Source organism: Nilaparvata lugens, chromosome 1, assembly GCF_014356525.2.
Source record: "Nilaparvata lugens isolate BPH chromosome 1, ASM1435652v1, whole genome shotgun sequence".
In the NCBI taxonomy this organism is placed as follows: Eukaryota; Metazoa; Arthropoda; class Insecta; order Hemiptera; family Delphacidae; genus Nilaparvata; species Nilaparvata lugens.
The window spans coordinates 64,072,308-64,096,644 of record NC_052504.1 but is presented as its reverse complement, the minus strand read 5'-3'; the positions used below and the strand labels follow the sequence as shown (position 1 = coordinate 64,096,644).

At 35.5% G+C, this 24,337-nt stretch overlaps 1 protein-coding gene and 1 long non-coding RNA gene across 8 annotated transcripts in view; one reads left to right on the top strand and one right to left on the bottom strand.

The window, feature by feature from the left end:
- Positions 1–24,337, top strand: part of LOC111055339 (protein Spindly) — a 110,819-nt gene that overhangs the window by 20,285 nt on the left and 66,197 nt on the right. Inside the window, exon 1 of one of the 7 annotated variants that reach the window (XM_039439365.1) lies at positions 12,178–12,338. The exons of 5 other annotated variants lie outside the window; for them this stretch is intronic. Coding sequence is in view for 1 of the 2 variants with exons in the window: in XM_039439339.1 (XP_039295273.1) it covers positions 22,938–23,053 (116 nt within the window). In the remaining variant the exon portion in view is untranslated. Of the gene's footprint in view, positions 1–12,177; positions 12,339–22,922; positions 23,054–24,337 lie in introns of those variants that run through there. One more of the 7 variants, XM_039439339.1, reaches the window with a different exon arrangement.
- Positions 1,637–23,358, bottom strand: LOC120353900. Its single transcript, XR_005572690.1, has 3 exons — positions 23,223–23,358; positions 10,878–10,955; positions 1,637–1,907 (listed from the first exon to the last, which is right to left on the bottom strand). It is a non-coding gene; the product is annotated as an uncharacterized LOC120353900 (long non-coding RNA).

Sequence of the window (24,337 nt, the reverse complement as noted above, 5' to 3'; positions counted from 1 at the left end):
AAAGCGTTATAATATGTTAATTAAATCTTGTGTAAGCATGATCTGATCAAATAAATAGTAAGTGTATCAGTGTGGATGTGCTTATGGTTTGGGACGTCGTTATAACTGCGCGAGGTTTACTGTTCACAGAACTACTAGTGATACAAAAATGAAATAGATGGGTACCTACATTGAATAATCGAGTGTTAGTAAACACTAATAGTAGCTTCTACTCACAATTTTAACACTGAACAAAAAAAAAATTGTCATAGAAAATTTGTCAATGTCATAGCAACTGCTATCACAATTAGTATTATCAATTACGCGTATGTTACAGTCAATAGACAGGCAGACAGACGTTAACGTTAATATAGAACTTATAAATGAAATAATTATGTTGAGTATTATTCAGCTGAAATCATGTGTCGGCGCATAAAGGACAGTCAGTGTGATACCTGCCAAATAGCATCAGCTTTTTTAAATGAATTGAAAAATTACATGAATAGCATCTAATTAATTCCAGCTGACTAAATGATAATCTAAACAAATTTTTTCTTCTTAAGCACTTTCAATGTTATTTGTATATCCTGAAAAAGGACGATGGAGTTAGGCCCGCCGCAAAGTAGACCCACGTTAATCCACGAAAAGCAACCCAAGCTGTGGAATGTTTTTTAAACTATTGCTATAAAATTATTCATAATCAATCAGCTGACAAGTGGATTATTCATTGCATGTATTACACAGATGTCTAGAGAAGCCTAGCAATGGTTTACAAAACATCCCACGGCGTGGGTTGCTTTTCGTGGATTAGCGTGGGTCTACTTTGCGGCGGGCCTTAGTGAACTCTGCTGTCCAACGAACTTGACCTGTAAAAAGGTTCAAAGAATACGTGTTCAACATTTGAAGCTGATTGATCAATTCTCTCTAATGTTATTGTAGAACATACAAACAGATGGACAACGACTTTGGCTTTCAGTAAGTCAAAGGTGAGAACTCGCTAACGCTCGTTCAATAAATCATTGCAATTGTTTATTTATTTTATTGCTCAGTGAAACCTGGGCCCTGTTTCATAAAACTTATAAGTCACGTAATACAGGAGAATCACCATTCCAATTACATGCTCAATATAGCCGATAAAATCAGCTGTTCCTGTATTACAGGACTTCCAAGTACTTATGAAACAGGGGCCTGGGGTCTGTTTCATAAAACTTACAAGTCCTGTAATACAGGAGAATCACCATTCCAATTACATGTTCAATATAGTCGATAAAATCAGCTGTTCCTGTATTACAGGACTTCTAAATTTTTATGAAACAGGCCCCTGATTATATTTCTCAACTTTCAACATTTTTGATGTTGAGCATGCATTGTAAAATGTCTTATTGCAACAAAAAAAAATTCTGTCTCATCATAGAAATATGAAAGATACAAAAAGAGAGATTCAGAGTATAATTAACTTTTAAACTTTATTTTAGAAAACTCAGAACACATTTTGGAAATTCAAATTTCCAATACCATATATTTTTTAAGCTTTCAAATGTATTTTCATTTCTGTCAAGGTATTGTTTACAAAAACCAGAATATATTACTTTTGTAAATTATAAATTCACAGATGAAGTGCTAGAATGGAATAGGATAATAATCAATAACAAATTCGAATAAATTCAAATTAATTTTATTTATCAAAGATATAATATTATTTGCTACAACTGTATTTGCTTACATCGTAATACCTGTCTTACAGACAGTAGTTTCATAAACTTGAATACTTCGCTAAGATGAAATACTAGCTTAGAATGCATTTCAGTTCTCTCAAACGCGATTCTTATTGTCCTGTTAGTGTCATCCCTCACTCATCCACCATTACCCTCCATAGCATGGTAACAAAACACCATATCAATTTTATCCACTGTCCTCAGTAACCTGATCTGAAAAAATAAATTGATATCAGTACCAGAAATTTAATATAATTTTCTTTTATCTTGGCAGCCACCAACATTTGTGACATTAATTGCATCAAAATTGTATTCCAAGAGCAGTATATCACGACTTATACAAGATGCTAACATTTATTATCATTGAATGCAAAGTGGATGCCGGTTCAGTGGTGAATGACAAGAATGGCTTCTCCAAAACTTGAAAGTAGACTATAAAACTTCAATACTAGGGACATCATGACAAATGCTCTGTTTGATCTAAAAACATCATATAATCACTGATGATGATGTCTGTTGCTATGCTCTACTTGTTAAATTGAATAACATTTAGTCCAAATGCTCTTTGTGGGTGGAGTTAACTTCATTGTATATAAGAGTACTAAATCTTATTATATTGAAGTTGCCAATCTTTATTATATTAAAGCCACATAGACAAGAAATTCACAGCCAATACGGCTGATTGTCACGGACAAACAACCTCGAAATCAATTAGGGAACGTACTGGAGGCTATGGGAAAACCTCCAAATCACGAAAATTTCACCCCCTGGCCCCCTAGAGACCCCCAAATTTTTTCGACATTTGAAATCAGCATCGAACAGAAAATTCGATAAAAGCTTTTTTGTTCAGCCCCCGGAGATAAGCCTATAGCCATAGTTCAATTTCAACCGAATTCAAATGGGGACCCGGGAAATTGAGTTTTCATTGAAAATTTGAAGTTTTCCCAAATACGAAAAATTCCCAGCCAAAACTATAAGATCGCTGTGAAAACTGAATACCAAATTTGTTGCATACTACACTGGAGGCTACGGGAAAACCTCCAGACCTTCCAAATTTTCCCCCCCGGCACTCCTGTACTCGCCCAAATATTTAGGACACATTTAAATTTGTTTCCCACAAAAAATTTATTTCAAGCTTTTTTGTTCAGCTCGCCAAGTTAAGTTAATAGCCATAGCTAAATTTCAACCAAATTCAAAATCAGTCTTCATCGAAAACTGTGTGTGTGTGTGTGTGTGTGATATCTTTGTAACGTGTCGCGCCTTTCCTGGCATCATTCCAAGTTGTTTACTGACCAGCAGCTGTGATCTAATTATTGAAGAAGAAGAGGAAGGAGGAGAAGAAGAAGACAATTGTGCGGGCGGAGGCTGCTATCCAACCTTATATAGTCATAAAAGGCGATTGAGCGGGCGTAGCCCGCCTCTCAGCCGGAGCGCGAAACTAGGAGGCTGCTATCCAACCCTATATAGTCATAAAAGGCGATTGGGCGGGCGTAGCCCGTCTCTCAGCCGGAGCGCGAAACGCGGAGGCTGCTATCCAACCCTATATAGTCATAAAAGGCGATTGGGCGGGCGTAGCCAGCCGGAGCGCGAAACGCGGAGCCTGCTACCCAAAACCATATAGTCACAAAAGACAATTGGGCGGGCGAAGCCTGCCTCCCAGCCGGAGCGCGAAGCGCGGAGGCTGCTAACCCACCCTAATGGGGGTGCAGGGGGCGAAGCCCCCTGCCGAGCGCGAGTTTCTAAAGAGTTTCTAAGTGTTCTAAAAGAACACTTCCAACTTCATGAGTGTAAATCTTTTGATCAGACCCTTGTCTGATTCAGCCGCCTTCATTAAACTATTCTACTATGAGATTTGTTGAAGAGTTTTCCTCTCACATAGAGCATTCATTTTATAGTGAGATATAAGACACTACAAATGCCAAAAAAATGTTTCTTATCCATTAGATTTTACAGTAACAAAATTCAGGTAGACCTACTTTATAATGCCTGAATACAGGCGAAGTCATAGAGGTCTTTCTTATACAGATAAGTGGTTATACACAGTCAAATCCTGGAATGTGACAGAAATTAATTGTTGATGAAAACAACTGAAGGCCACTTTTAATACGTCAGAAATGAACCCTCCTCTACTCAGTTACTCAGGCACTTATTTATACAGCAAGTTAATGAACATTCCGTTCTTATAGTCCAGTCAAGAAAAGGCTATGAAGGGGAATGTTTGGAAGACAATTTTTGACCCTGCAGTTCTGTTTAGGGTAGTAAGGAGGTAAACATATCAAAAGTCCCCACCCCTACCCCATGTCCTAAGGGGGTGTGGGTGGTTCAAAGGTACCATTTTTTGGTTTCTCCCATATAAATCTAAAACTATGAATCTTACGTACATAATTGTTATTTACAAAATTTAAGCTTAATTTCTTACAATATTCATCCCACAACTTTTTCTATACGGTATCTTCTCTAGTTTTCGATATATCCTCTCTTGAAGGTGTAACATTTTTGAAAAAAACATGTTCGCCTCCAATATATTTTAATTTTTGCTCTTATAACTTTTTAAAAATCGATGGGAAAAATTCATGCTGATTATGAGCTTATAACGCATTGAATTGTCTTCAATTTGATGTATAATTTCACACTTATACGCATTTCCCTATAACTTCTGCAGCAGCATTAGTGTTGATTGTGAAATCTCAATTTTTTCAACAATAGACCAATTGACAAAGGAATTTGGAGGGAATGTTTTAGACATAATTTTTAACTTAGCAGATTTGTTAATACTAGTTACGAGAAGAACATATCAAAAGGCCCCATTCCTAACTCATGTGCTATGTGCTAAGGGGATGAGGGTGGTTTAAAATAGCATTTTTAGCGTTTTGCTCCCACGCTCATATTTTGAAAACAATGTGTTCAACTGATATAACTAATCATTCAAAAATGAAGCTTAATAAATTCTCTACACTTTTTGTTCGCTGGAATTTTTGTGATATTCCAAACAGTTACCAAGATATTCGCTCTGGAAGGTGTGTAATTGTTAAAATGACAGGTTTTTATCCAATGTTTTGCTCTTTAAGGGCTTATAACTTTCGAACAATGCATCATGATAACTGATGCTTATCGAAGGTTCGTAGAGCATTGAATTATCTTTGAAATGATGCATTATTTCACTATTCCAAGTTTTCCTTTCATTGTTATAGCAGCTTCAATGTAGGGGGTGAAATTTTCATTGCTGCAACAATTGATCGTTTGAAAATCACATTTGAAGGGGGGGTGTCTGTGAACAATTTTTGACTTTACTTAATTTGGACCAGTTAGTAGGTGAACATACTAAAAGTGTGCATCTTTTATCCCCTCTGTTGAAGGTGTGGAACCGCTGAGTTGACACTTGTTGCAGCAATGAAAATTTCATTCATCATTGGTAGCACTGAAGGCTACTGTGTGTATTCTTGAAAAGAGGTCTCACTCATTATTAGTTTAAATATGTTTTTTTGAGAGTTTCCGCGCATTGTGCCAGTTCCACGATAAATATAAGAGGTGTATAGTCTAGTGAGTACTGAGTTTCCATGTGAAGTTAAATTATATTATTTTAATACGAATAACAAACTTTCTAACCTACAAAAGTAACTACTGAAAAGAATATTTCGTGTGGTAAATTGCTTCAAATGAACTTTGACCTCATAGTCTGCAACTTGACGGATTGTTTCTTCCCTCGTGTATTCTTAGTCAACTGTCGAAGTAGATCTGCCTTATCAGCTGCTATAACTATCATAACTGAGCGTGACACTTGCTACTCTGTCAATATCTAGGAGATTCAACAATCATAACCACAATCAATATCTAATCTTTTCAACTTGACATAGGCTGTTTTCACTTTCATCGACTGACCCAATGAAGAATATGATAAGGAATACCTGTCATTGAATTTCTATCTCACGTAGTGATCTCCCTGCTCACAACCAGCCGGCTTTTTTTGCACCTGTTGATTCTCTTCTCCTGTTCTGATAGTGGTGATTCACTGATTGCTTTTGTATTACACCCGAATGTTGTGAGTTTGGTCTATGATTTAACATTACATCGTCTTGAACCTGGTTTCTGCTTCTTCCATTTTCCTTTATCCTTTCAAATCCTTTCAGGAGCTTCCCGTTTTACCCTGCTTTGGTGGCTCTCTAAGCTTTCAATTTCCTTTCTCTTCCAATCCCATTTGACATACTCGATGAGATGTTGACACGAACTGGACGCAACTCCGTGAGGTCACAGATGGAGCGCAATTTGGTAGACCTTAAGGAGGGCCTGATTGACAGTGGTGTAATAGATATTGCGCTTAATATGCATGCTGTGTTGGACTCCATTTCCAACAAATTTTCGAAAGAGGTTGTGATAGATATAATTCCACAAGTTATTTCACTGTTGAATAAATACGATGCTGCAATAAAAGTGAATGAGGATTTAAAGGTTCATCTGACGAACGCCACAGCCGAAAATAATTCTCTAAGAAATTCACTTGCACAAGAAAAGAGAATCAGAGCTAATGTTCTAAATGATTCTCTGTGCAACGAAGAGCGAGCTGATGTTGAGATAGATCAGTTGAAATTGAAACTGAAAGCCTTGAAGACTACTTCTGACGAACTAAAGGTTGAGCTCAGTTCAAGAGACGAAATTATTAATCTTTTACAGAGTGATGCACAGTATACGGCAGATAAAATTTCTAAGTTAGAAACAGAATTAACTTTTTTGAAAAATACCAGAGCACTTCCAATGAAGTTCACCACTCCTAAATCAGCCTGTCGATTTCAACGACTTTCCAATGACAGCTCGATAGAGACTTCAAATCGTTTCTCAGTCTTGGATGCGGAGGAGATCGGGTCACCCATATCACAATTGGCTAGAGGAAAAACGACAACATTTGATGTAAGAGCCCAGGTGCATGTAAGTGCAACCGATGCATCTGCAGTCAGGAAGAAACCAAGGAGGCCTATCAAAGAATCATCATCATTATCATCTTCAAATTCAGTGAAGAGGCGTATTGTGATACTGGCTGCAAGTCAAGGTAGAGATATGCACAATTACCTAGGCCACTTGTCCGACTACTACGATATTTTTGTGTATACTTTGCCGGGAGCTAAATTTAAACAGGTTATTGCAAATGGGATACAATTTATAAAGGATTTGACAAAGTTCGATTACGTGATTGTAATGGCGGGGTCCAATGACTTTGGCAACCATGAGCCATGTGATCTCAATATCCAACAAGGAATGGATAAGCTATTGACATCGGGAATAAATACCAACTTCATTGTTTGTGCAATACCTTTTAGGTATGATATGCCTCACCACAATGATGAAATACATTTTGCTAACGAATCAATCTTCGCTAGAATACGGTTATTGTGGAGTATCAAGAGTGATATATGGAGAAGTCAATAATAACCTGCAAAGACACCATTTCACAAGGCATGGCCTGCATTACTCAAAGGGTGGAAAACGTTTTGTAGGAAAGTCTTTGTGCGATTTTGTGACAATTGATAGCGGCATTCTCTCTAAGAAAGTCAAATCAACGCGCTACGACTCACAAAAGAAGCAAACTGCCAAAAAACCAGTTCATTCCATTCAGATGGAAACCAACGTCGATGTGAATGCAATAATCAGCACCGATGATGACTCATTGACGTCAACATCAACGCCACTGATTGGTCAGCCTCGGACGATTCTGCGCGGAGGATCAACTCCAGATGTTCGCCATCATAGAGACGTTATTGCAGCTCATATCCCAGATGTTCCGGAATCCAGTACCAGTACTACTGTGTCCTTCCATGACTCACTCATAAACTCTATAAACCAATCAGGAATCGATTCAAGTTGTTCATCTGCTCGTGATCAAGTACTAAAGGACGTTGCAGAACTAAATAATATTCCCTGCAGTCCCTCATTAATAACAGACTCTGTGGTAGATACTAACATTGTGCACAGTCGTTTAAACTCAACAATACAAGTTCAAATAGGTGTAGATTAGACTCATTAAAACATACAATTCCTTGCACAAGAATTGCTTATCTAAATGTTCAAGGATTGAGAGGTAAATTAAATGTTCTCAATGACTTTGTAATTAATGAAGATATTGATATTATAGGTATAAGTGAACATTGGTTGCTTACTGATGAAATCGTATATAGTAAAATGGATGTTTGTATTGCAACAAGTAGTTACTGTAGATTATTACACAAAAATGGCGGAGTTGCAATATTTGTCAGTAAGAATCTTTACTCTCAAAGTCAAGAATTGAGTCTGAATTCTCTATGTATTGAACGTGAGTTTGAGGCCACCTGTACTATTATTGGAGCCAGGAAACTCATTATCGTATCATTGTACAGATCTCCTTGTGGAGACCCAAAAGTATTTTTAGCCAAATTGGAGGAATTGCTTCTATTTTTGTCTAGACGATGCTTTAATGACCATACTATTGTTCTTGGTGGGGATCTTAATTCTGCCTTTGATGTCAATCAGGAAACCTGTCATTCCAATAATTTGAAAAATCTATTGAGACAATTTAATCATCATATTTTCAATACTCTGCCCACTAGAGACCAAGCCTGTCTCGATAATATTATTTCAAACGTTCAACCTGATATGACAAATTCAAGTGTTATAGGATTTTCCTACTCTGATCATGATTGTGTCACGATATGTGTGCCCTGTGGTTCTGTTGAGTCTAGTTCTAACGATTTTGTCACTATTACTTCAAGACCTGTTACTAAAGATAAATTACTACAATTTAATCGGTCTCTGAATTTGGTGAATTGGAGTGCTGTCATGGAAAAGTCAGATGCAAGTGATATATTCGAATCCTTCCTCAATACAGTTTTATATTATTTCAATCTAACTATCCCTAGAAAGACCTGTAGAAAAAAAGTTTCCCAAGTTAATAATAGAAAGAATTTCAAATGTAAGGCTGACTGGTACACACCTGAACTTAGTAAGATTAAGATTCTGCTCACTCTCTTACATGAAAACTTCAAAAAACAAAAAACCGAACATTCGAAAACACTTTATCTTAGATGCAGAGCACTGTACAGAAATTCATTGGATGAAGCCAAGAGGGATTCTGTTGCATCAATCATTGAATCTTCTAATAACAAATGTAAGAAAGCATGGCAAATTATCAAAACTTTATCCTTCAACAAGAATGTTGTAAACTTATCTACTCCTGAACCAAACAAACTTAATAATTATTTCATTCAGTCAGTAGATGATGTGCACGAGAAGATAGACAAGCCATCAATTACAGCCAGTGCCTTGCTCAATGATAATGTAAATAAAGTGCAAAATAGCTTATTCTTTTTTCATGAGGTGAGTCAAGAGATGATTTTTAAAGTGGTTCATAATCTTAAAGTTTCGAAGAGTGAAGATTTCTATGGTCTATCAAGCTGCCTTCTCAAAACTATTGCTCACTCTGTAGTGCCAGTACTGACCATTTGTATAAACAGGTGTATTACACAGGGTGTTTTCCCCGATGTATTAAAAGTCTCCAAAGTTGTTCCCGTTCATAAGAAGGGCTCAAAGGAGGAACCTTCTAGTTATAGACCCATCCAAATAGTACCTGTCTTCTCCAAGGTTCTAGAGATTGTCATGTATATACAGGTGTATGAATACTTAGTAAATCTTGGGGTACTGTCTGAGCATCAATTTGGTTTTGTGAAGGGAAGATCCACTTCTGACGCCTTTGATGCACTAATAAAATTTGTAATTGAGTCTTTTGAAAACAGGTGCTTTGCTCAGGCTGCCTTCTGTGACCTGAGCAAGGCATTTGACTGCGTGAATCATGATATTTTGCTTGAAAAATTAGCTTATTATGGAGTCAGTGGAAGGAGCCTTAGTCTTTTTAGATCGTACCTTGGCGATCGCCAGCAAGTTGTTTGTGTAGGAAATGAGAGATCCGATCTTGCTAAAGTAAAGTACGGTGTCCCCCAAGGATCAATATTGGGACCACTCCTCTTTGTATTGATGATAAATGATCTTCCTCTCACAATCAACAGCAAGACTGTGTTGTATGCTGATGACACCACTTTTCTTAATTCTCATTCAGATGTACACACTTTACATAACATGACAGCCGACACCTTGGCGGAGGCTTCCAAGTGGTTCACAGCGAATGGCTTTAAACTAAACGAGGATAAAACTCAGCTTATGACATTTGGTCTCAGGGACTATACACACAACAATAACAATAGTTTAAAGTTTTTGGGCTTAATGTTTGATTACAGGTTGACCTGGGAACCCCACATAAATTTCGTTTCTGCTAGGTTATCTAGGGTTATCTATCTGTTAAGGCAGTTGAAGAATCTTGTACCGGAAAAATACCTCAGAAACTCATATTTTGCTTTTTTCCAAAGCATAATTTCATACGGAATTTTAGTATATGGAAACAGCTGTCACATCAATAAGGTCTTGCTTTTGCAGAAAAAGGCTATTAGAATATTGACCGGTGCAGGGTATCTAGATCACTGTCGACCTCTTTTCAAAAAAACAAAAATATTGACTGTCATAAACCTCTATATATTTCAAGTAATCATGCACACTAGAAAGAATCTCCATAGCTTGAATAAAAGATCCAATATTCATGCTTATAACACCAGGAAAAAAGACCTCATTGATATTCCATATCAACGTCTTGTCATAAGCATGAAACACTATGACAGCATAGGCTTGAGAATGTATAATAAGTTGCCATTGGATATGAAATGTTGTGAAAATATTGTTATTTTAAAAAATTACTTTTTGAGTGGCTGGTCTTAAGACCTTTCTATTGTTTGACAGAGTTCTTCGATTCTACTTGATGTAATTTATTATACTTTGTGACTTTAACTATTGCTTTGACTCTATTATTTTGTAATATTGTATTACTATGACTTTGTCAATTACCTATATTGGTCTACGACAATAAAATCTATTTATTTATTTATTTATTATTATTCACTTTTATATGTTTACCTCTTTAAATACCCTAAACAGAACTGCGGGGTAAAAAATTGTATTGCAAACATTCCCCTCTATACCCTTTTTTGAGCATTGATTGCCTGGACTATTATATTAGTTTTAGTATGCTGCTTGATAGGCCATCAATTAATAGTTAATAGTAACAGTTGATAATAATAGTAAGAAAAGCATAATAATGTCTCCTCAAATATTACTTACAATTGATATGATGGGCAAATGCACCCCTCAAAACCACAAATATCCAATAAGAAGATAGTCACATCATACAAGGTAGACCTGAAAAAAACATTTTAATTTGCATTTTAATTCAGGTTTCCGAAAATTCAACACTCTTGTGAAAAATCATAACTTATTACTCTTGAAAGTTTTAAATTTTTGGAGAGATGAATTTAGAAGATTTCCTTCTCTCTTTGAAATTCAATGGATGGGACAGAAATAGTTTTATCTGTCCGCCTGTTAAATTGGACGGGAATTGCAGGAAACTGAAAAATCAGGCGAACCAAAACTTATGATTTCTTGATCATCCTCAATGGATCACAAGGTGAAACACTGAGCAAATGAATGTAACCTATAATTGGTATAGAGAAACAAGTTTTAGACTATCTGGAAATATTTCTCAGATCTTATATTATGTTATTTTATCATAGATTGGATTATTTCAAACAGTTGAGGCTTTAAAGGATAGAATCCAGTATTAGAATTAAAACAACAATTCTGGGGGGGCATGACCCTCTTGTTCCAGAAAAAAATTAGTTTGTTACTCATAAACATAAGGAGTTAATAGAGTTAAAACACGAGGAGAAAACTAATGTTCTTGCAGCTTACTGAAAAATGGTAGGAATCATTTTCTTTAGCTCACTCATGGATTTCCAGAATTAACTAAAATCTCAGTAATCGCATTTTTATAAATGAATCGCTAACCGCAGAAAGGAAACATGTCCAACTGATAGCATTGTAATGGCGACGTTTTGAATAAATCATTTAGGCCTACTGCAGGTTTAGGTTTTATCAAGTGTTTTGTCTCTCCTGTAAAATTATGAAAACTGGACATGGTGCCTTTCTGCGGTTAGCGATTCAGATAGGTTCACAAATATTATTTAATGGATTGAATTTTATATTATTAAAAAAATTATATTCAAATTATGAATGATTCATTATATTCATTATAAGATGATAATGTACTAATAATTATTGTACGAATCAATGAACTTTTTCGAAACATTAATTTCTTTTGATAGAGTCCTGTTGAAAATATAAAACTTTCTGAGCTCACGGGGCTCTATGCCTCTATGACCCCCCCCCTGGAGCCACCACTACCTCTAGGCACACATTTATACAGCAAGTTAATTAACATTTCGTTCTTGTTAGTTTTAGTATGCTGCTCGATAGGCCATTAAGGCTAGGGCCACACGAGCGCACAAAGTGCATCCGTTGCAACTTACTTTTTGACGTCCGTTGTAGAAATACATAGAAGTGAGAGGTCATAGAAGTAGGGAGGTTGGCAGGCCTGCCTGTAGTGGGAAGTTGGTGGTGAAATCGTGTCTCCAATTAATGGTGTTTTCTTTCGATAAATGTGATTTTCATGTATCCAAAAGGGTATTAGCGTTTTTATTCAAGTGTTACTTCTTAGTGTGCTTTGATATTTTGATCCTGGAAACTGTAAGTATTTTATTATATGTCTATGTATTGTATCTTGATCGGAATTGGAGGTTAGAATTTTTGAGCGAGTGATAGGATTTTTGAAGACAGGTTGACCGATAGAGAATTTTAAAATTCACCTTACAGTATATTATTACTTTATCACTAGTTTGTTTTTCGGATGTGCCTTTATCGTCTTGATAAGAATCGTTGAACGACTGGTTCTGATTGATATTGGTACGAATTCTAAAGATAACAGGTTCTCTCAATAGAGCATTTTTCCTTTTCCTCGATTCCCTTTCTTCTTGCTGCATTTCTATTTGCTTTTCAATTATAACTTAAATTAAGTAGGTACAGTAACTTCAAATTTATTCTAGAACACTGTGCGTTCCATAATTTTTTTCTTTTGCTAAACAATTTAATACTTTACTACATTTCTATTATAAAAACCAAATTAAGTAATAATGTATTCAAAGAACGTTCCATAAATTTCCTTTTACTAAATTGAGCTTCATAATTTTTGTCTTTACTCAAAGTTCTTCGTTTCTACTTTTTCTATCTTTCCTCTTCTTTTTAAAAGCTTATTATCTAAAACAAGGACTATAATAATTCAAAACAGTATAAGTGAGTGATTATACTACTTTAATTTCAATTCATTTCTAATCGTTTTAATTATTTATTTCAATAGTTTTGACTGTTTTTCTAGTCTTTCTGCTAGTTCAGTCTTTTTCACGTGATAGACTACAATTTGTCAGACTTCTTCTCACTTGATTTTCGGCTTTCACTCATTAAATAAACTTATTTCAACCAACTGGGTTGTGTACATTTTTGGTTGTGAGGCGATTGTCATTTTTTGTGAGTATCAGTAGTCCTTGCAAATATTGTGCTTGGGTGAAAATAAAAGAGAAATATTTTAGTGGAATCGTACCTTGTCATTGTTTCTTGTTACCTAGTAATTGTTACTGTTACTGTTACTGAAACTTAAATCAACTGAATCGATTTTTAAATTTAAAGTATTCCTTCTGATTTTCCAAATAAATAAACTAACAAAAGTAAATTAATAGAAGAATAAAATCCTAACATTTTTATCATTCTCATTCATATAAAACTATTTATATAATTATTGGATTATATTATTGCAAGCCTAAAGTATTACAATATTCAATTATGAAATTGCAAGCAGCCACAACAAATAAGGGAAATGAGGCCGTGATACATGATGACTATAAATTCAGAAAGGTTAGAATTACATCACTGGGTCACATAGTCTGGCGCTGTTTAAAAAAGGATTGTAGCATTTCAATGAAAACAGATAATGAATTGTTGCTTATGTCCAATCCAACTAATGAGCATAATCATCCGCCAAATTCAACTAGCAGCGAACGAGAGGAAAATTCGTTAACTTTGAACAGCTCACCGAGGACAATTCCTGATAACCAGGCAGTACTAGATAAATCTCTCGCCTCTTTAAACGACACAGCCGACATCGTATCCTCTATTCACACTATTTTCTCAAGTAGTACATCACATTCTTCCAAGTCTCCTTTGATAGCCCAGTCAATAAAGGTTTTTTCCGTCACAAAATTAGGAGAAAGCTGGATTTCTCACTATCGATAGAACCATCCCAGAGGGTCATTTTCCCAAAAGTCCCAAAGAATCCCGCTGGAGCTTTCCCCCCCAGCCCCCCCCAAAGTTCAGAAATGCAGGTTATCACGGGAAATGAATTATCTCGGTACCTATTCATCGTAAAACCTTCATTTATATGTCATTCGATTAGTAATATTATGGGCTACAATATTGGTCCTATTAATTTTTTCGATAAAATTGATAGATTTTTGAAAAAAACTATATATATGTCTAAATTTCGGATTTTTCAAAGTCCACTTTTCAGTTTTTTCCGTTTAACTTTTTAGTAAGCCATTTTTTGTAAAAAATACCTGAAATAAAAAGTTTAGCCACTTTCATTGCGAATCCATTGATGTATATACTTATGCATTTACGATCTGAGCTGACGCAGTGGAAGGGGAAACAGCCGACGCGTTACGCCGCGGTCAAGTACCCTCATCACAGCCAACTACCGTTTCAGCATATCAGTTCATTCATGTTCTTATACACGGCGCTCGGAATGATTCAATTTTTTTAATCCACCTTATGTTCCAACTTTCGCTGAATCCCAATTTCCATTTTTCAATCTTCCAAATACCTCAATTCCATGCTAATAATAAAAATCAAACTTTATTATAGACTATCAATAATGAAAATAATAACAAACATCAACTAATTATTTCTTTTTTTGTTTTTACAGAATTCGATAATAGTTATGTATTGAATAACGTAAGAGTCTATTACTTATCCTGCGTTATTAAATACATTTGCCAGTTTTGGTTCGAGGGGATTATTATTTCCCTAACTCGTCATGCAAGAGCCACTCCATTATCCACCACCTATGGACCCGCCGTGTTCCGGACTGGCTGAACCGGCAGCTGTTGCCAATAATATTATAATCAAAACATCGTGATAAGAATTAAACAGCATCACGGACCCACCACCATCCCTTAAATTTTGTTTATTATTATTTACAACATGGATTTCTCTGAATATCTATCATCTTCTCTGTTTGTACTAGTAATTTGTTTGCTGTCAATTTGATTTACAGTGATGTCCATTTTATGTGTAAATTTTCACATATTTACAAATCCACATATTTACAAATCCACATATTTACAAATTCACATATTTACATGATCAGATATTTACAAATTCACATAATCACATGTTTTCATAATCACATATTCACTAATTAAGCTTTGAACTTAATTACAGGTTTTGTTCAAACGGGTTCATATTAAACATTCATTTCATTATTCTGCATGTTGTCAATACCTTCTTCGTCATAGATTATTGAATTCGAGCATGAAAGTCCGTTGCAGTTCTCACACATTCCTGTACAAACCATGTCTACTTTTCTGCAGCCACAATACTTTCCACATTCTTGTTTACAAGCACATGACAATTGATGTATGATTTCATCGGGTGCGAATGGTTTCATCGAGATCACTGGCCTCAATGATTTTTTATTCATACCATGCTGCTTTACATATTCAATTTTCCAACCCCATTCAGATGGGGAGAGTCTGTTTCCCAACCAACTTTGAACTTGCAAGTAGACTCTCAGTAGATGTTGATGGCAAGGTTCTGTTGTTGGTGGCAGCTTGGCTAGATTGAAGTTACTCTTCAATGTACTTTTTTTGTGAGACTAAGAAATCTGTAATAGCAAGCTTCATTCAACGTCAAGTATTTGTTCAGGTTATACAATTTTAGAACAAATCTCTCACCAGTTTTAGTCAATTCCTCCTTTGACGAACTTTCTTGAAGAAAAACTTCTACTGACTCTCGAATCTCTTGCGATTTCAGCATATCTATTGCTTTCAACTTTCCAATACCAAAAAATGAGGATGTGGTATCGCAGCCAGTCACGGCGTGAGCAAAAAGGAGAGACTTCCTTGAATTTTCAAATTTTCGAAGTAATTTTTCCACTGAATAAGTTAGTACAACAGCCCCATTGTCTTTTTGAAAGAATATATTGCTTCCTGAAGCAGGTGTCAATGCGATTAAAAGGATCATGACATCCGTGTCAGAGCTAACTACCACTACCTACTTTACCATCATTTCTAATTTCTTTTATTGCTGTAGTCACGATGTCTAAATCTGCATCGTCCAGTGATTCAACCATTCTCAAACCTTTTTCTTGAAGTTCCAACTGCAGAGATTTTAAAAATCGTTTCTTATTGTTCTTGTTTGCTAGAAAGTTCTCCTTTGGAGTGACACATTTAGTATTTCTCTCAAAAAGAATATCACATGACGAATTCTTTGATCTTCGATTTTGCTCCTCATTTTTTGTGGTGGACTCATCAGGATACCCATCAAAAACAATCACAACATTACTTCCATACTTCTCCTTAATGTACAAGTAATAGCTCCTCAAAATTTCTCCATACGTCAAATTCTTTCTAAATCATCAAATTCTAAACCATCCAAAGTCCGTACATTGACATCAGCATTGTCGAAAACGTACTGGATGAAAGCGTCCTCCTTTATCTCTGGTGAACCTGCATTGATTAACGAATTCATGTAAATGGATATTTCACTATAAGATGCACAAACTCCCATTGCTGAAAGAAGATCAATCAGATGTTTGGATCCATATAATCGATGAATTGTTAGTCCAAAGGCGGTGAGTATTGGTGATATAAATGATCTTGGCCTTAAAGATGAAATTATCACGTGGTTCAACACTGTACATTTTCTTAGAAAATTTCTTTCACTCGCTGGCTTTTTCTTTTCCAAAAGTCGGGCCATGAAAGCTTGGAGACTAGCTGGAACTAAATATTCCCCTCCAGATTTAATTTCTTCCATGCTGGGATACTGTTCTGATTCGTAGTGCATTTTCTGAATTTATCTTTTATTATTTCTGCCGCTGATAGAACAATTTTCAATCGTTCAGCTTCAGTATTTTCACGTATATCTTTGGTGGAGTTTGAAGAGCTAACAATGTTCACTTTCCCCTCGGTTTTTGAAAAATATATACGATTTTTGAAATGATCTTTTAAAAGTTTTTTGAAATATTTGTCACTAAAACGTTGCTCACTATTAGAGAAATCATCCATTCTACTTTGCAATTCATCCACGGTGAATTGACATTGATCGGTGCTCTCTATGTACTCACAGAGTTTGCTGAAGGAATCTCCGATAATGCTTGGTCTCCCTATACTTCTTTTATCACTACTAGTAGTTCTGTAGAAATCAGTGAGACATTTCTTATGGTATCTAGCTTCAGGTGCCACAAGATCGGTAACGTTTAGAAGTTTACATTGAACTCGCTTACCCCAATCATCGTTCCTTTCGTCGCATCTTTTTAAGAAATTTTCTTTTGCCTCCAAAGTAGAAACCAAATGCACAGATTCTCGTCGTTCATGCGGAGCTTTAGTGTTAGAAGCAGCACGTTCCTCACAAAGAAAACAATCATTTTTGAAATCGAACTTATTTTCCAAATCTCTTAAAGCTAAACTCGATGAACAATCACTTTCACAGTTCTCTTTTTCTTTCAAAACAGTTTGAATTCTTGAAGGGTGAGTATATTTCTGTCTGCAATTCTTGTGAACAGTTACACTGGTCTTTACTCCTAATTTACTATTAATACAGTCATTGAGTTGCAGGCTCACTTCTCTTATCCTTTCAAGTCCTTTTTTCACTAGAACTATATCGTCTTTGAGCTCTTTATCGCAAAAAACACACGATGCACTAGAATGTTCATTCGACATTTTCTGAAAATTACTGAATCGAAGTAGAGCGAAAAATCATTACCGTACTTGATTTATAACTGAAATAAATCTATAATAACGAGAACTACCAACACGTTCTATTACTTCAACACTGATGTATAAAATATAAATGAACCAAATACCCTTAAAACTTTTAAAAAATATCATTCTCACATACATGTTTCGGGTCTAAGCCCATTTTCAATGTGAATGCTAATACATTGAAAATGTGCTTAGACCCGAAACATGTATGTGAGAATAATATTTTTTAAAAGTTTTAAGGGTATTTGATTCATTTATATTTTATACATCAATTTTATAAATAGCCCTAAGTAAAAAGTTCAATTACTTCAACACTGTACATACAACACTGCACTATACTGTATTTCAAAACACAGGACAAAACCGTACTGAATAAACTGAAGAACTTCTCTCTTCGAAAGCAACAGACGGACTGACTGATTATTTTGCTCGTTACAAGCAAAGTGGAGGGGATACAAATATTTTCAAAGGGAAGGAGTGTGAGAAAAATATTCTAAAATTCAGAGAATTTTTCGGCGCCTCTGCTTGAGAACCGTGAGATTAGCAAACATCAAACGCTCCTGTTTTCCAAGAAATCGCTATTGTCAACAAACAGTAATCTGTACTATACAACGTATTATTTTACGTTGATTCACTATGCTGATGATATTATTATATATTTGGGATTGTAAACGGAATTCAGACTGTTACATCAGTTAGACAACAAACGAGAGTTGAAACATAAAGTTTCAGTATGTGCTTGACCGCGGCGTAACGCGTCATCTCTTTCCCCTTCCACTGCGTCAGCTCGGATCGTAAATGCATAAGTATATACATCAATGGATTCGCAATGAAAGTGGCTAAACTTTTTATTTCGGGTATTTTTTATAAAAAATGGCTTACTAAAAAGTTAAACGGAAAAAACTGAATAGTGGACTTTGAAAAATCCGAAATTTAGACATATATATAGTTTTTTTCAAAAATCTATCAATTTTATCGAAAAAATTAATAGGACAAATATTGTAGCCCATAATATTACAAATCGAATAACATATAATTAAAGGTTTTCCGATAAATAGGTACCGAGATAATTGATTTCCCGTGATAACCTGCATTTCGGAACTTTGGGGGGGCTGGGGGGAAAGCTCCAGTGGGATTCTTTGGGACTTTTGGGAAAATGACTTTCTGGGATGGTTCTATCGATGGTGAGAAATCCAGCTTTCTCCTAATTTTGTGACGGAAATCGCCTTTTTGGACCTTTATTGACTGGGCTATGAATTCAGATTTTCAACAATCAAATGTACATTGCAACGAAACCATAGAATCACTTAAAAAGAAAATAATCAACTGGTTGAGAATATGGAAATACTTAAAAAACAATGGAATGATGTAATTGATCACTCTATGGACGTGGACAAGGGATTAATGGAAAGTGAAACAATAATTGAACAGATGAGAGTAAGTATTGAGGTGCTGGAAGCCGAAAATTCAGTACTGAGAGCTGAAAATAAAAGTCTTGACATGGAATTGAGTGATCTTAGAAATTTTTATTCTCCAGGTGATACAGTTTTCAACCGTGTATCAACTCAAAACCCCGTTACTATGACAGATGACTATTTTAGCGTTTTAGATAACTGTGATGCAGCGCAAAACGATGTAGATAATGATAAGCAAGCTAGAAATGCAAAGAAACCTTCAAGTAAAGCTAGGGTAAAAAGGAGAAGGAGAGTATTGGTAGTAGCAGACAGCCACGGAAAGGATTTGGGATGGGAATTAAATCGTATGGTTCACGACGATGGTTATGAAGCTACGGTAATGGCAAAACCTGGAGGGGATTTCAGGGCAGTAACACATGACTTGGAAAAATTGACTTCCGATTTCGATTTTGACGATAGGGTAATTGTACTAGCCGGAACAAATGACATAGTTGACTCTACAACTCAGCCTACTGACGCTGACCTGGACCCGATCATAAAGACTGCTAGACGGACTAGGGTATCTGTCGCAACCGTACCTTATCGCTACGACCGACCACTCATCAACGTTAATGTTAGTAAGTTCAATGCATGGTTGACCGGACAGATCTCACAGCTTGATGGAATCGATCTCATGGATATGGGAAATTTTGAAATAGCTGACTATACGAGACATGGACTCCATCTGAATAAGATTGAAGGAAAACTTAAACTTAGGGTACTTTTGAAAGAACAACTTATGAATGGAAGTCGACTCAGTACAGGAAGAGGAAATGCAGGTGAGTCTTGTGGTGGGGCGGTGCGCGTGTCAATGGATAATCAGGTGGGCTCAAATATCTCAGTTTTGTCCAATACTAATGATTTTTTATAGGATGTGAGGTTTTTCACGTTAACTGCCAGGGCTTGCTGAACTCTAAATTAGACATTGAAATCCTATTGTAACAAGAGGGAACTTCTTCCGATATTGTTTGTCTGACTGAGCATTGGCTGCGACAGAATGAATAAGAGGTTTTTGCTCTTCCTGATTTTAGTTTCAGATCACAGAAGTTAATAGTCTTATGTTTGTATAGAGCTCCCAATTCGGATTTCGAAATTTTTATCGAATCACTTAGATCTGTTTTATCAAAAGTCACAAAAGAGAAAGGTAAAATAGTATGTTTATGCGGTGACTTAAATGTAGATCACAATAAGGATGATAGAAACAGCAGTTTGTTCAAAGATTTATTAACAACATTCAATTTAAACAAAATAACTAAGGGCCCAACAAGAGTGACTAAAGATTCAGCCACAGAAATTGACTACATTATTTCGAACTATCCATCAGCTCTCTCTAGTGGCGGAACTATTCCCTGCTCTTTTTCTGATCACAATGGTGGTAGTGCTAGACTAAAATTACAGAAATCAAAATCCAATTCTGAGGAGAAAAAAATGTTTACCGTTCGGGAAAAGTAAAAAGTACAGAGTAATTAATCAAAAAAATGTAACAGCTTTAAAAAACGGACTTTCAAGTGAATGCTCTGTTTACAATTCTACAGATGTTCAATAGCTTCATGAACTCCTATATAGGTCACTGTAATCAATATGTTCTAGAAAGATCAGTGGGCAGAGGAAAAATAGTTAAGCTATCTTGGATTACTCAAGGTATTAGGATATCTAGAGACAGATTGAAGACACTGAGCTTGTTATTGAAAATGCCATCATTGGTAGGTACTATGATTCACTTAATTACATCGTCAGGTATAAAATACTTTAACCTAGAATCATTTTTTAGAATTTATAAAAATACTTATAGAAAGGTCTTGAATGCCGCCAAAAAAATTGCCGCTAGTACATTTATAAAAAAATCTTCAAATCAAACAAGAGCAATATGGAAACTAGTTAAGACTGAGACAGGAAAGAGTACCGCTCCAACATTAAAAACAAACATAGCCAATGAAACTGGAATTATAAAAGGAGACAAAGAAGCTGCAGATTTACTAAATAATTATTTTATAAATACTCCTCTGAAAATACAACAATCTATCTGTAAATATACTGAAGTAGATGAATATTTAAAGCTCTTTAGCAGTGTTCATCGATAGTCGCGCACTTTCCACTTGAAAGAATTTGATCCAATAAGTAGAACAGAACTCAGAAAGATAATTAAATCATTAAAAAATAAAAAATCCTATGATCACTACAATATTTCAAACTATCTAGTAAAGCAAACAGCCGAACATATAATTGAACCTCTGACTTATATATTTAATGAATCAATAAAAGCCGGTTATGTACCGTTAAAGTTGAAATATTCTAAGGTAGTCCCCATTTATAATAAAGGTAACCACAAGCTTCCTGAAAATCACAGACCGATTGCCAATCCACCTGTATTTCTAAAGATATTCGAATACATAGTGCTCCACAGATTAAGAAAGTACTTGAACAAGTTAAAACTGCTGTCCCCTAAACAGTTTGGATTCAGGCCCGGCACTTCTACAGGTGATGCGCTTTTTTCTTTTATAAATGAAGTGCTAAATTCTGTGGATGGAGGATCCAGGGTATGTGGCCTGATTGCCGATCTTTCCAAAGCTTTTGATCTTGTAAACATTGAAATTTTATTGAAAAAGATGAAATTATATGGTTTTGAAGGCAAGGTTCTCAAGTGGTTCGAATCATACTTTGATGAGAGACATCAGCGGGTGGAAATACAGTCTCACTCTTTTGTGTATCAGTCGGAATGGTTACAGGCGAGGAGTGGGGTCCCTCAGGGATCAGTCCTTGGTCCTTTGCTTTTCCTTCTATATATTAACGACTTGCCACCACACCTTGAGCCAGCACACTGTGTCTTATACGCTGATGATGTAAGTATTTTATTGAAAAGTAACAGTCAGCATGATATGGAATCTGAAAGTAAAAGAGCTCTTCAGAAACTAGAAGAATGGCTGGCCTCAAATATGTTGGTACTAAATTACAATAAGATTATGCAGATTCCATTCAGGACGGCTCGGGAAGCAGTATTGGATACGAGAGATGGAAACATAGGTTCAGCAAACGAGGCAAAGGTACTTGGAGTAGTGCTGGACTCTAAACTCTCCTGGCGACCTCATTTAGACCAGCTAAAAAGCAAACTAAACTCAGCAGTATTTGTTCTTAGAACCGTGAAGAAATTGCTGGATGCAGGAACGCTTAGAAGTGTTTATTTTGCTGTGTTCCATTCTCTTCTTTCATACGGTGTTATATTTTGGGGCAATTCAACTCATGCAATACATATATTTAGGATTCAAAAGTGGGCAGTTAGAGTGATGGTGGGTGAATCTATTAGAGCAAGTTGTAGAGATTATTTCAAAGAGTTAAAGATTCTCCCACTACCAGGTGTATATATTTTAGAGGCTCTTTGTTTTATTGATAGGAATAAAGATATGTTCAATACAGGAGAGTTGTTCCACTCATACAATACCAGATATAGACAAAACCTCAGAGACGACATTCATCGAACTGGTATGTATGAGAGGGGGGTAAAGAGTGCAGGAATTCGGCTTTATAATTCATTGCCAACACGTATAAAAGCTCATACAGGTGAAAAGTTCAGAATTAAGATGAGGGAGGAGTTGTTGCAGGTTTGTCCTTATTCCAGTGAGGAATTCTTTTTGCATTATAGAATGCAAAGATTGACGACTTAGATTATAATTGACAAATCCTTATACCCCTTTCATAGGTGGTCAGTGGGATGAAAAAATGAAATGAAAAAATGAATTGATGACGTGCGTACCAAGTAACGGAAGTCGTAACGGACGGTGATTTTTGAACTGCGTAGAAATGCTACAATGCACGTCGAGACATGCAAAAGTTATTACTTCGTCTGGTTTAATTGCGTAAGCCAACTGACGTTGACGCACCATACTCAACGCTCGTGTGATGTCATTGGCGACGGCCGCAAAAAGTAAGTTGCAACGGACGCACTATGTGCGCTCGTGTGGCCCTAGCCTAATAGTTAATAGTAATTGTTACTAATTACTATTGATAACTATAACTAACTCACAGTTAATAGTAACAGTTGATAATAATAATTGTAAGAAAAACATAATAAAGTCTCCTCAAATATTACTTACGTTTGATATGATTGGCAAATGCTTTCCTCAAAACCAGAAATATTGAATAAGATAGTCACATCATACAAGGTGGACCTGAAAAAAAAACATTTTAATTTGCAGCTTCTAAACAATTCTAAAATTTCTTGAGCTGTGTCTCACCACTGTTTCAATAGGCCTTACATTACAATAATGACACAAACACAATAAATCTTCAAACTCATTTATTTAATTCTATGTAGCCTATGCCAGATACATCTTGTATGTATTCTTAAAATAAGATTGACCATGATATAATATACAGTTAAAGAATAATAATTAAATTTAGGTAACACAAAGTAACTCATTAACCAAAGCAATTTTTCAAATCTAAACTGTATAAACTGTATAATTATGTAACTGATATATTATTTATTACTTCTTAAAGTCCAACTTTGTATATGGAAGTTAAAATTTTCATGTTTTTAATGTATATGACTATTGTCAATGCTAACTGTTGTTTAGCTTGTGACAAATAATAAAATTGATTGAATTGTATCACAGCAAACATTTTAAATAAAAAGTTTGTAGGCTATCTCCACCACAATCAGAAAATTGATTTTAGTAGTTTGAACAAAAAGAACAGTAATAAATTCCTGCATTGATGATGCAAAGAAATATTTTTATCAGCAAAATTTCTAAAAGCCATTGGCTATAATATGAACAGTAGGATCCCTGAAGGTTGGCTAGGCCAACAATAGTTGACAAACAAAAATCTAAAAAAGTGAGGTCCACGTTGTAATAGCAGTGTTTGATTAGCAATGGTGTTGCTATTATATCATTGTTTATCATTCGAAAAATCAGATAGCACTACGGCCGCTATTCCATTCTAGCTCCGCAATGTTGCCAGATGGTTTTTCAACAATGTGGAATTATAATTAATAAACAAAATATTTAATCTCAATCATAAAAATTTATAAATTAACGAATTCAAATAATCATTGAAAACTATATTTTCTTGACGAATAAAATATAATTTATTATTTGAAACAAGAATGAACAGTTGATATACCAGTATTAGGCTAACTATCGACTATAGTTAGTCAGTTGCAAGGCTGAGAATCGTCAAGGCTGTTCCGCTACCTTTCTTTAATACC